General features: G+C 37.8%; 1 protein-coding gene across 1 annotated transcript in view; it reads left to right on the top strand.

Annotated features, from left to right (window-relative positions):
- Window positions 1–3,569: 3,569 nt before the first annotated feature.
- Window positions 3,570–14,542, top strand: part of nxph1 (neurexophilin 1) — a 32,137-nt gene continuing 21,164 nt past the window's right edge. The window contains exon 1 of the mRNA XM_084422762.1: window positions 3,570–3,945. Within this exon, the coding sequence (XP_084278888.1) occupies window positions 3,892–3,945 (54 nt within the window). The 5' untranslated portion in view covers window positions 3,570–3,891. The remainder of the gene's footprint in view (window positions 3,946–14,542) is intronic.

Raw genomic sequence — 14,542 nt, 5'->3', positions numbered from 1 at the left:
CTTGAGAGCATATTGAAATAGAAAAAAAAAAACTCCGTCTGCCGCAGTAAGACATTTGTGATTGTTTAAAGAGTCGAGTTCGTAATTCACCATAATCAGAGTCATTAACCCTCCCGAATGTTTGCGTCATTCTGAAGTTCTCTGAGATGCAGATGCAGTGGACTTTGTGCGCGAGTATCAGTCTGGCCGTTTCTCCGAGTCCAGCCGTCAGTTTAATTGCCATGCGGAAGCACTTGATGCGCGCCAGCTGCATCCTGCGACCGGTGCTCTGATCCCGCATTTGTCTCTGTCAGAGCCTTCGGGGTCCGCCCGCTCCAGCACTCATATGAGCCATGCTGGCAGCCACCACCAGCCTGCACCAACTTATCTCCACATCAAAAGTCTCTCTCTCTCTCTCTTTCTCCCAAACAGACACACTCACCCTTTAAATCATGTGCTGCAGCTTTTGGGATGGATATGTATGTTCGTAATGTATACGAAGGCACGAGCGACGGTTTGTGGCGTAAGATAACACCTGGCCGCTGGCACCTGGCATACGAGCGCTTGAGTTTGGCCTAATTGAAAGCCTTCCTATTGTGTCACCACAGCCCCTATGGGGTCTGCTCCCTTCTCTCTGAAACATCTGCCCACACAATCAGGCATTCAGCCATGCCAGCTGAGCCATGCCACAGCAGTGTAGTGCCAGCGTCACTCAGCTGGCTCAATCTTCCTCTTCCTCCTTTTCTTTATCTGTCTTTATCCCTCGCTTCTCTTCCACTGAACCGTTCGGAAATGGAAGCCTCTACCCTATAATCTGCTGTTCTCTGCGGTAGATTACATGGTTTGAGTGAATGTGAATGAGAGTGAGTGAGGACCAAAGGTAGGCTGTGTTAAATTAAACCCACTTGACCTCTGATTAGGAGGAAGGGAGAGTGTGTATTGTGAGCAGGTGTCCCCTCTGACAGATTTGAGCATAACACTCTTGTAAGTTAACCTCTCTGTATGCACGAACACTTCTTCCAAACTTAAGGCTTCAGATATTGCGTGTATCGTTGTGTTGGGATAACCCGACCTTGAAAGCCTGTTTCCACCTCAGAATACGAAATAAAAGCGGTAATTGTAATATTACGTTTAAAATGTAAAGTTGCATTACGATGTAAAGTCACATTATGAGATATAAAGTCATATTGTGAGAACTGCAGTTATGATATTTAAGTTGCATTTGCAAGATAAGTCACAACAAAGATATAACATTGCAATTGGGAGCTATAAAGTTGCATTTGCAAGATACAGTTCTGCAATTATGAGGCATTGAATCAAATTTATAAAATATAGAGTTGCAATTGTGAGGTATAACAATTCCAATTGTGAGGTATAACAATTCCAGTTGTGAGATATAAAGTCGCATTTGTGAGATATAGTTGCATTTGCACTATATAAAACCGCAATTATGAGACATAAAAGTATGAGTTAAGTCACATTTGCAAGATTTTCGATATAAAACTGCAATTATGAGATATAAAATTTAAATTATGAGTTAAGTTGCAAATGTTAGATGTAAAGTTGAATTTGTGAGATTTAAAGTCACTTTTCACAATCTAAAGTCAACTATGAGATATGAAGTCGCAATTATGAGATAGCAATAATAGCAATTGCGAGTTGTCACATTTGTGAGATGTAAAGTCGAATTTGCAAGATATGAAGTCACAATTTTCATATATGGTGTTGCATTTGCAAAATGTAAAGTTGCAATTATGAGATATAAAATGCCAATTGTGAGATATGACGTCGCAATTATGAGATAAAATTGCAATTGTGAGTTGTTACTCACATTTACATTACAGTTACATTAGTGAGAAGTCGCATTTGTATGATATAAAGTAGTAATTGCAGGATATAAAATTTAATTTGTGAGATGTAAAGTTGCAAGTTGTGTAAATGAGCCTTCACATCTGATAAAAGATATGAAAAAGATCTCGACTAACAAAGGATAAAATTACAAACGTTCTAAGTGGCCAAGGATGATGAGGAAGAAAATGAACATAGCGTTGAATGAACCCTCTAGTCATTAATTACTGGTCCATGGGACTTGACTGAGCAGAGAGGTCAAGTATATACTGCAGGTCTTTCCCTGGCTTCAGTAATTTGGCCTTCAGCATTCTCGGGTTATTTGAAGATATTAACCCTGGGTTTTAACATCAATAGGCCATATGCTCTGCATTCTGCTCCAAAAGCTGGTTGTGAGCAGTGTCCCCTCACCCATGCCCCGTCCTGCATCTCTCTAGAGCTGTGCCAGGCCTGGATGATCCATCCCTGCAGGCCCATTTGCTGCATGCTACGACTCTGAAGGCCACCGCGGCCATTCACAGCCTCATCCCATCTCAGCCGCTGCCTGAGTTACTGCCTAAATGTGACGCCTCCGACTGCTGCCGTGCTGTAGCAGTGAGAATACAACAGATTTATGGAGTCAGACCCCTGCTGCTTTTTTTTTTTTTTTTTTTTTTCTGGTTTTCTTCTTTTTACATGCATGCATAGAGACAGCTGTGTAAAAATCCACACTGTCAGCATTTGCTGGTCCATAATATTTCTAGAACCAGGCCTTGTGAATTGTAAAAATACAAAAACAAACACAATAGAGGCAATTTTTCAGGTTTTTTAATTGTTTATATATATATATATATAAACATCTGTGATGTTTATCAGATCAGCTATCCATAACCTTTCAGCATCTCATTGTTGTGTGTGTGTGTGTGTGTGTGTGTGTGTGTGTGTGTGTGTGTGTGTGGTTCAGGTAAACCCTACATTATGGGGACAAAATGTCCCCACAAAGATGGCAAAACCCGAAATCCTTGTTCTAGTGGGGACTTTTTTTTTTTTGGCCCCCATGAGGAAAACAGCTTATGAATCATACTAAATTATGTTTTTTTTTGAAAATGTAAAAAATGCATAAAGTTTTCTGTAATGGGTAGGTTTAGGGGTAGGGTTAGTGTAAGGGGGTAAGGGACCAGTATACAAATCATTATGTCTAAGGAAAGTCCCCATAAAACATGAAAACACAACATTGTGTGTGTGTGATTGAAACGAACCCGGAAAATGTTAGTTGTACAGTTATTTTACATATCTTTTTGTACACAAATTGTTTCTCAATAAACATTAAATATGTTTCCAATAACAATACACTTTTTAAAAACCCAATATACTCTGATCAGGAATACCTGCATTTTTAATGGTTGTCAATGTGAGTCAAATTTACCTCACAGGTTTAGATGCGTTCAGTTTCTTATGGTAATAGTGCACAATATCCAAGGCGAGTTGTGGCGCGCTCCTGGAACACCGCGACACGTCGTCTCGCGCGCACGAAAAAAAAAAAAAAAAAAAGCTTCTCTGGTGGGCTGTGAGTCTCTTTTAAGTCGTCGCAATCGTGTGATCCAGTCGTCCCTTGGACCAATCTCGTCCGGTTCTTTAATCTTTTTTTTTTTTTTTTTTTCACTCTCCTCTCGTCCCACCCCCTCGGAGCCTCTCTCCGGATGTAGTAGTGCGCGCGTGGCTCTCAGCGCGCGATATAAAGCCACCGCTGAGTGACAGCGCGCGCGTGAAAAGCCTCTGTCCTTGTTTCTAAGAGGACTTACTCCGCAGTCACTCCAGGCAGCAAGACCGGCGAACATCTCCCATGACATCTTAATGAAATATGACTGAGCTTCACTCCTTGACTGGATTAATGCCTATGTAACCGTTCATTTGCTCTCCCTCCCTTATCTGTGTCCAAGTTTAAAGCCTATTCTGTGGTCATGGGGTCTATAATGTCATTTTTGCCTAGGCTAAAGGTCTAAAGCGGATACCAAGTGGATCTATGTTCCTTACAGACAAAAGAAACAGCGCAGGGAAATTAGTGGAAGTTTGAGATAAGGGAGGATGCGGGCGACGTGTTGGTGTGCCGTCTTTCTCCTCACTCCGGCTGTGTACCTGGTAAGTGTCTCTCTTTCTTTTCTTTTCTTTTCTTTTCTTCTTTTTTTAACCTGTGTCACTCGTTTACTAGTCTAGAATATGCTCATGAAATTGTGAAATCGTGGCACTTCGGATTGACATCAATGCTGTAGCATTATGCGATGCTTTCCACTTTATAATTATGCTTTCCAGGTTTTAAAATAACTTATATGACCTTATTTTTGTTATGTAGAGACTTTTAACCGCGTTCTAAATTGTGTATGAAATACTTAAAAATGTGCTCTCAGAGCTTACTAAATCAAAATATATGTATCTCTATATATATATTAATTATTATTTCTAAAAGCGCGTTTCATGCGGACAAAACCTTCCTCTGTTTCTGGTCTCGACATCCAGTTGCGAGAGTTGTGTTTCAGTGTTCGGCCTCACGGGGGCGCCAAAACAAATGAAAATACCTGCGCGAATGAAGCAGCAGTGACAGTCCTGCACCCTGATGAGAGTCTCTTTGATTTCCACTACTCAATCCACACTCGAGCCATGTCTGCAACAAATTACATTTTACACTCTGACTAATCACTTTATTGAAAATAAATCAAGAAAAGAAAATAGACTAGGCCTACGACTTCTAATTAACTTACCGTGACCACATAATTAAATTTGATGAAATAGCAAATTAGCATACATTTTAAATATGCAAATAAATGAAAATCGCAGAACGTCGATTGTATGCTTTACGTTTTACTCTTGGATTTGTTTAATAATGTGAGAATGCTTTTTTATTATTATTATTATTATTATTTTTATTTGGATAGAAGTGAATCTTTTTTTTTCTAACAATGCCTATAATTAACATTAATATAGTCATGATGAAAAATTCGTTGTTTTCACATTTTAAGAGTTTTAGAGATGCCGTGCGCGCACACACACTGAAATAAAAAATGAAAGTTTTTAACTATTTAAATTAAGGACATATTGTAATGTATGCGTTTACACATAAACAGGTTTTTAAAATGATTTTTATACCTGTACGAGGACCTGCTCTGATTTAAGAAATTGTATTCGACTTAATGGCCTGCTTAACACAAAAGAATGATTCGTGGCTTAAATCATTTTTTAATAATAAATTAACTGCAATTTTTCACATACACTCCTCGTAATTTCCTCCAACTTTCTTCCTGGTCAGTGTACTTTAAATCTGAGTAATTTTGAAGTTGGTTACAAGACCTGAATCTCAATCTCAGTGTGTCCAGCTATCACAGTGCAGTTAACATTTGAACAAAATGCATGTCATTTCAATTTCATTTTAATTGAATTTGTCTGAATGTTTGATTGATTGATTGATTTATTCATTATAAATATGCCACAGGTGTGTTTGAAGGGCGCATTTATTTTTCATTATTATCGAACTGTGTCAATTCACCGATTAAATGACAGTATCTATGTGTTTTTGGTTATACTTGCTCGCGTATTGTATTTTATAGAGGCCAGAACACACACTGGATTTTCTGAAGAGTGTGTCCCCTCGTGTTCATAAGGCAGTTCAGGACCATGGACAGCGCAACCCGACCTCTGCCAAACACTCTGCTTATATGGCCTTTTTATTTACATATCTTCAATTTGTTACATTTTATTTCATTCACTTAAGATATTGATCACTATCTCTGAGTGGTTGGTACAGGATACCACGTCAGTAAGGTTTAGCTTTTCCTTATGTCTTCAAAACATAAAAACATACTACAGACCACACACATAATATATTTTTATATAATGTTCATATAGACTACGCGTGTTTTCTGTGTGCGAGAATGGCGCAATGGTTTCATCACCATCACTTTTACCCATCTGAAATCGTTCAGTTGTCCTTTTCTATTACGAAATATGACAATAATTATCTGAAACATCAGACAATCATTGGATGACCAGAATGTGACCGTTAATGAGAAGACTGAAGCCCGTGGCTGCGGATTTCCGTGGCTATACGAGGCCTGTCCGCAGAACTCCGCACCTCCGAATGTTATAGTTGAACTTGGCTGCTGTTTTTCATGTCTAAGCCTCTTGTGTGTGTCAGCTCGTCCTGACCCTGATAACAGCGAAGCATGAGGGGACGAGCAGCTGTACGACACCAGGCAATTAAACAAACGCGTCTTCTTATATATAAGCACATTTCATTTATTAAGCTAGTATTTTTCGCTATGCTTAATTTTTTTTTTCTTTGTAAAAAAAGAAAAGAAAAAAATAATAATTTGTTTATTGCACGGTAAAATAAATTAATGAATGCATTCACGGTAAAAAAAAAAAAAAAAAAAAAGGATAAAAAAGTTTGCTTTATCCTAGAGCTGTATCGTAGAAAATAGATCTGTTAAAGTTATTAGCTGTGTACAGGTGCGTTTAAAAAGGTAAAACCCATTACAATCCGTGTGCTACTCTACTGGTAATAATAAAGATGGACATATAAGGTCACGTGATAACAGCAACCGTGATAACACATAGCACAGTGTGCCCAACACAAACATGAAACCCCATCAGAGCTACAAACACGACCCTAAAATAATACACTACATAATCCACTCCAGTGTACATAACTGAGAACAACAATAAGATACTATGTTTTAAGATACTCCTGTAATAGCTTCTGCAAATGATAAGGTTATTCATATTTATTTTACTACTTTTAAATATAAGAAATTGCAGTAAAATTGCATTTTTAAAACAGAATGTATTTTCTTGAACATAAATGGTAAAGTAACTTGCATGCAGTTAATTAATTAACCGGATTTAGGTTTAGCATTTTTACATTATTATTATATATTTTTTTAGATTACATAACTTAAGTGTAATATTCAAGTTGATTAGGACCGTCTGATACATTGATCAAATTTTTACCCACTGGCATTGCACCGATTGAGCTATATATATATATATATATATATATATATATATATATATATATATATATATATATATAATGCCACATTGCCTAGAAAGAAGTTGCAGCTTTTGGAAACTACACACATGAATCATCCAGACATGCTCTTCTAAGTGCACTTTACGTTTCCAAGACAACTGCATATAAACAATATGCTCTGGAACTGTATGGATGCACAGATTCATTATCCTCACAAGCCACACAGATGTACCTTATTATTAATACACTTGAGGATGGAAAGATCCTCAGTCTGCTCAGCTGTTTTTAACCCCGATGAGTGTGTTGCTCAGCCAGCTACATCCACTCCATTTAAGACTCCAGTGGAAAGATATATGCTCAAGGTCTGAACTAACCCTCTTGTGTCTAATGATTGGCGGAGAGATGGTGTGAAATGGTTCAAGTAAAAATCATCAGCCCTTAGTCCATTAAACCTCACCTACGCTTCAGAAACCACCCGTAAGTCACCTGACCCGGGTCCCAACGGAGACATTTTGACATGCTGGCTGTCAGTCTCTTTAAATGAGTTAAACACAAACGCCCTTTAATCGCCCTCTGGAGGTCCTTAAATTAATAAGAACTTAAGTGATACAATCAAGATTGCCCTCCTGTTATGATAAAACATAGGTCAGCAATTGACTGAAGTGGCGACCCGTCCCGTTAAAATGCATTAAAATCGGGTTCTCGGTTGAATCTGAAATAAGGAATGTTTGTCTGTTTTGATATATATTTTTGTCAATGTTTCCCCTTCAGGATAGGCTTTGATTTTGGGTGGTGATTTAGTGTCAATGAAGTGTGTTAAGGCTGAGTGATGTTAAGCTCTGAAGAGATGAAGAGGAGTGGTGGGGTCTGTGAGAGAGCGGGGAGAGAGAGAGAGAGAGAGAGAGAGAGAGCCCAGGGCTGTATAGTTAGTGTGCAAAGCAATGTAATCTGCCCTCCTCCCATGGCGCACACACTCATATCCGCTGTTTAATAGACTTGTGTTCACATCAGTGCCACAGTCCATTTATCCCAACTCTATGAGTTTCATGAAGTGCCTCCGTATTGCAGGTAAGGACATCTGCATTATGTTAATGCACGTCTGTAGGTAAATGGTACCATCAGCAGTTCTGCACCAGATAATTGAGGAAACAGGATTTTCGGAAGACTTTGTGCAGTAATCACTGCTGAGGTGAGCCGAACATGCCACGAAATGAAACAAACACTGGATCATTGACCCCTTTGGGAGACCTGATTTGAACTGACCTTTGACCCTTGAGAAAGATGCTGAGCTTTGGTGTGTATTTATGCCTGTGTGTGTGTGCTGATAGCAGCGTGGGGCCGGTGAATGATGTAGTGTCTTGATGTAGTGGGATTGACTTCTGAAGGTGACCTTAATTCAGCAAGTGGCTTAAGCCAATGCCAAGGGCGTTGCTCTCAGCCCAATGCTTTCTAACAACTAGCACCACAACACAAACTACATCTTTTTTACTACGATGAGCTCGCTTTTTAATGTGAATGAAAGGAAAAGCTTATCAGAATGACTTCTTAGAGAGGCAAGAGTAAGTTGAAACTGTACTGTAGAGGAAGCCGTTTTATTGTTTTTGAAGCATAATTGACCTTGTTTATACAGGTTGTTAGTATAGAAGTAGTATACATACAGTATATAAGTTATATAAATTATTTCAATATCAAATATATATTTTAAATTCATTAATGGGAATTTAAATTCAGTTGGCCACCCCCCACATAAAGTAAGTTGAATTGGGTTTTAAATGCATTCTGGGAAATTAAATGTTCTTCCCCCCTGAGCCACAATTTTTTGAATCCATTTTATATTAACATTAAATCTATTAAGATGATGATCTATCTATAGATCTCTGTATATATATATGTATATACATACACACACACACACACACACACACACACATATATATACACACACACAGAGAGATCTATAGATAGATCATACAAAATATATATATACAATATATATATACAATAGATATATATAAAATAATTAATTAATCACAATTAATCGTTGCACAGTCCTAATACATATATATATATATATTAGGGCTGTGCAACGATTAATCGTGATTAATTATTGTGTATATATCAGTACACAGACATGCATGTATATATTTAAGAAAAATGTGTTAATATAAAGTATATACATGCAAATATTTCTTAAATATATACATGTGTGTGTATTTATATATACAAAATAATTATACATGGTATATATATATATATATATATATCTGTGGCTCATGGAGAAAAGTGACTCCATTGGAAAAAGTAACAGTCTAAACATGAAGTCGTAAACTGCTTTGGATCACGTGTGTCTTGATAACCAATCACTTTATAGCCTTGACGTCACTGAATTTGAAGAGTCAGTGTTTGCAGATACATGATGAATGTGAAGTGCCTAACTGTTGCAACATTGTCCGTGAATTCTCAGTTTTTGGTATTAAAAAAGTAATGTTTAATAGCAAATACGTTCATTGATTGAATCACGCGATTCATTATTTGATGATCTGTTTCCTCACAAAAGCAGTTTATTCAGCATTCTCCAGCTCCTTCGACCTTCGTTCATGTATTTGTTAATGCAAAAGTTAATTAGCATCAGTGTGCTCTTCATTTGCCCACAGACGTGTCCTTTAAGTGTCCATCCTGACCTGTTTATGGCCCTGCACGGGCTTTCCCACATGTCATTTTTAAACTAGTTCCTCTTCTGACCCTCCACACACGTACACTCAGTGTCAAGCTAAGGACACATCACGGGGTGGAGACAGGACAAGGTTGGTTTGATTTATTACCACAGTCTCCATTCTTCTTTCCACAAACCGCTCCTGAATTTCAGTCACCTATACACAGGTCAGAGGTCAGCACTGAACTCAACCCGAGAAGGGCAATGGATCTGGAAAATTATACCCCAGACTGACCTGAACCTCAATGGGCTATTTTCCCGTTTCACTATATATAGAAGCATCCTCCCCAATCGCATCCCCGCGGAGCTGTGTAGTCTGGTGAAAGAAACATTTCTAACTACTCCATGCAAAGCCTGCGGAGAGGCAGGCAGGACCAGATAACACCGGCCTACCTCCCTTCTATCTTAAAATGCTGTGGGACTCTGAAGTTTCTTTCATGCATTAAAGAGGCTGGAATTAGGGAGATGAAAGAGAAATCTCTGAACCATAAACGTCAGTCAGACAACAATAGACATGGATTACAAGGAAAACACTTCCAGACTGCTTGGATACACGTCTGCAGTCATTTCTCAAAGAAACGAGAAGCAGATTCATAGTTGTGCCGCTGAATTGAAGCATGGCGAGAGCCGTTAATGTATTATATATAAAAGCATGTTGAGCCTGTCTGGGGTGGCTGTTTTATGGACAGGGAAGCAGCTCTTCCTCAGCTCTTTCTCCTCCTGTGATTGCATATCTGATAATAAAATGACCGTTTTTGTTATAAGATGAAAACCGGTACTCATTATCCTCTGGTTGCTTCAGTGGACAATTACTGTCTTTCAAAGGAATTACCTGTCTTTGCCTATAGGTGGAGCACTGTCACTTGTTCAAGATGCTTTTGTGTACAGAATGAGTGCAAATATTGTAAATACTGAGCATTTTATTGACATATTCGGGGGTTTGTGTTGCTTTTCATTTTTCACATGCAATTTGATGCATCTCTCCTTAGTTTTAATTCAGATTTGCTCCTAGTTGTTCCACTTGGTGAGGAAGTTGAATGCAGGAATCAGAATATTTACTATTAAAATAATAATTAAAAAATCTTTGCAATCTAGTAAGATATGAATATGCCATCAGTACTTGTTGCCCTATTGTTGGCTTGATTCTTGCTTATATTGCTCTCCTCATTTGTAAGTTGATTTGGATAAAAGCGTCTGCTAAATGATTAAATGCAATGCATCAAATCATCATATTAGAATCATTTCTGAAGACTGGAGTAATGATGCTGGAAATTCAGCTTTGCCATCACAGGAATAAATTACATTATAAAATCGATTAAATAGAAAATTGTTTTTTAAAACTGTATTTTTGATCAAATAAATGAACTGTAGTATACTTCTTAAACCACTGAATGTCCACATCCAAGTATCTATTTGGGCTGTTTGAAAGATCCAATGCTCCTCCATGTTGTCCATACATCTTTAATCTACCTCTGTGGGATCAGAACATCTGAACTCATGTTCAAACACAACCTGTCTGCACAATCACATCACATTGTGAGGAAAGATCTGCGTTTCTACAGCTTAGGCTGAAAGCAGGAGATTTAGCCATGGTAGACTTGGACATTACAGTTGCTTATGTCGTCTTTGTGCAATTAATAAAGTTAATTAGCTGGCATGTGGATTTGGTTTCTGTACTACATAAATCCCATAAACTCGACACAAAGCTACTCTCTGTGTCCGGTTCAGCTGCTCTGCATTAGGTGGCTCACCACTCCACTGCAACTGCAGTGTGTGTGTGTGTGTGTGTCAATCAAGTTTATTTTCAGAGCCCCAGTTACATTTCTTCTCTCAAAATCAGTTTTACTTATCTTGAGGCGATCAGTCAATAAGTAATTTATTTTATTTTTTTTTATACGTCACTCCTGAAGAATTAGATGGAGAGTGAAAGTAAAAAAAAAAGCAAGATGAGATGGCATGCGTGTGGCAAGTGCATGAGAACGCTTCATGACTGCTAACCAGAGGAACAGACCAATCGGAGCGCTTATCACTCCTCATGCAGTGAATGACAGTATTGCATTACATGGCTGGGGCCGGCTGGATTTCACTTCTATTGATTTTCAGAATCGCAATTATTCCTCAGCTTGTGTGGGCATGCAGCCTACACGAGATGTCGAGAAAAATCTTTGCAAGGAAAAAAGGAGGACATGCTGAGGATTTTGAGCATGGAAGCAATACAGTAGATTGAGGGACTGATGTCTCTTGACTGACAGTTTACAACCCGTGTCAATAAGCTGAGATTCATTATGTCATTCTGAGATTCATTATCTGAGCATTATCTGTTTTTTAAGCAAGAACAATCCAGTTTTTTCTATTTTATTTCTCTGTCCTCATCACTTTTTCATTCTGCTACTTTCATTCTACTGCTGTTCTGACTTTTCTATTTGTGTGTGTGTGTGTGTGTGTGTGGTTCAGGTAAACCCTACATTATGGGGACAAAATGGCACAAAATCCCACAAAGATGCTTTTTATGCTAATTATTAATTATTATTGAATCACATTTATTTTGTTCTTATTTTTAGAATGGTTTAATGTATTTATTAACCTTTGTTGTTGCTGTTGTTAATAATTAGTATTGTGTAATATATATTATGCACTTTTATCATTAATATGATTAAATTCTATTATTTACTTAATACAAAAGAAAATTAAAAGGCCCACATTTACAAATTCAACAGAAAACTAAAGGAAGGAAACAAAGGCAATCAGTGAATGAATATGAATGTTTTATTTGTTATCAACACATTTTATTCAGCTATTTTTTTTTTACTCAGCAAGTTTTCTGATTCTTTCTCTAGTTTATTTTTTTTTCCTTACGATCCAACACACCTTGCTGATCTGTAAAGATTCACCTTTAATTCTCACGGCTCTAATCCTTGCGTCTTGATTCGACAGAGAAAAATCCTTGTAATGAGTTGACATGTGAGAGTGTCATTCATGTCAAAGTATTTCCCCCGGTTTTGTGAAGCTGATAGCGGTGCATTGTGATAGAGACTGAAGGGTGGACGAATTATGGCGAGGTGATGGATGTGCTCTGTTCTCCCAGAGCAGCCCGAACACCACCGATCTGTCAGCTCTCAAAAGCCATTACTTAAAACATTAGCCTGGCCCATAGCAGCAGCCACTCAGACACAGACAGACAGGTGAGCACCATTCTCCTTACGCTGCTCCTGAGGGACGTGGCTGCGGAGTGTGTGTGTGTGTGTGTGTGTGTGTGTGTGTGTGAGTGAGTGAGTCCTGACTGACAGCACCGCTCACACCTGAACGGGCAGCGTGTTATGATATGTGTTGCTCCTTTGTCTCGGCTGAATTTCGTTCAGTGTCATTCAATTCTATTCAGTTTGATTTAATTTGATTCTACTGGAAAAGGCATTATTTCTTCAGATGTAGATGACGGTAGTCTGTTAAAATGTAATTGTTTCTCTGACAGGGTTTCGAGACCACATGGTGTGTTGCGAAATCAAATTTCAGACAGTTGTTTAAATTAGTTTTGGGATCATTTGAGGCTCAGTGACTTTTTCAATTCTCTTTGCATTGTTTTTGGACTCCTAGTTTTCTGAATAATAGCAGAAAAATAGACAATTAATGTTTCAAATCCAGGTTTACCTTACATTGTTAGAAGAAACGGTTCTATATACATCAAGGGATCATTAATAATAATAAATAATAAATAATTTAGTCTTTAGTTTAGGGTTCAATTCTCACCATTAACTAGTTGCTTATTAGCATTCATATTACTAAGCTGTTTATTAGTACTTATAAAGCACATATTAATTGCAATACCATATTCTACATTCTTAATGCTACCCAATACCTAAACTTAACAACTACCTTACTAACTATTAAAAAGCAGTAATTAGGAATTTATTGAGGCAAAAGTTAGTTGGATCTTAATCTAAAGTGTGACCGGTGAATGTGATTTCAAGTGCAACATTTTATTTATTTATCCTGGAACAAAATTCCAATCAACCAATCGGATTGAGGGACAAGTTTAAAGTTTATGTCAAGTTTAGGCTTACAATCAGGGTTGGGTGCTTCTACATCAGTGTTATTCACCTATCATTTCCTTCTGATTTTAGGCATTAGTTATGGGTAGGGTTTAGGGTTTGGGGGTAGAGATAGGGTTAGGACAACATTTTCTGAGAGGAATGTTGTTCCTGAATCAACAAAATATGTTACCTCAGGAACATGTCTTGGCTAAAATCACAGTGACCCTAAGCATATCCCATCATGCATCATGTTCAGGAACTCGCATGCCATTGAATTGCGAGATGCCAAGGGAAATATTCCACTGTAAGGTCAATTAATTAGATTGGTAGCAAAACATTTTTGGTGCAATGATGAGGATGTACTTGGTACAGCATTTGCAACTGCTTTTTATCACTTTATTAGAAGCACCTCAATTACTAAATTGTTTCTTCTGTTACATAGGGACCGCTGAACAGACATTTAGAAATATTTGAAGTTTATTTGAAAATTCTAATTATTGAAAATCTAAATACAGCTCTTTAAACACTTGCATTTTTACAACATTATAAGCGTGTCCCATCGGGTAATCAAAAGTTGGTAACACTTTATTTTACAGTGTCCTTGTTACACGTTACATGTAGTTACTGTAGTAATAACTATAAATTATGCATAATCACATGCAACTAACCCTAAACCAACCCCTATTGCTAACCCTAACCCTATAGTAAGCGCATGTAGTTAATTATTATTACTCAGTACTTAAATGTATAATTACACTGTAACACAGACACCGTAAAAAAAAGTGTAACCCAAACGTTCTACACACACTTGCGGTCGTCAGCCCACTTGGGCCAAATACAGGAAATACGTCATGAATGTAGACAAGTGGTCAAATGCAAAGATCCCAAGTATGGGACACCAGCTAACGTTAGCTTAGAGATGGAGTCTACTGAAACGCACAGTACAACACAGACTCCAACACAAACTGTTTT

Source organism: Rutilus rutilus (genome assembly GCF_951802725.1).
Source record: "Rutilus rutilus genome assembly, chromosome: 11".
NCBI lineage: Eukaryota > Metazoa > Chordata > Actinopteri > Cypriniformes > Leuciscidae > Rutilus > Rutilus rutilus.
Note: the sequence above shows the minus strand (reverse complement) of the source record. Positions and strands in the feature narration are given on the sequence as shown.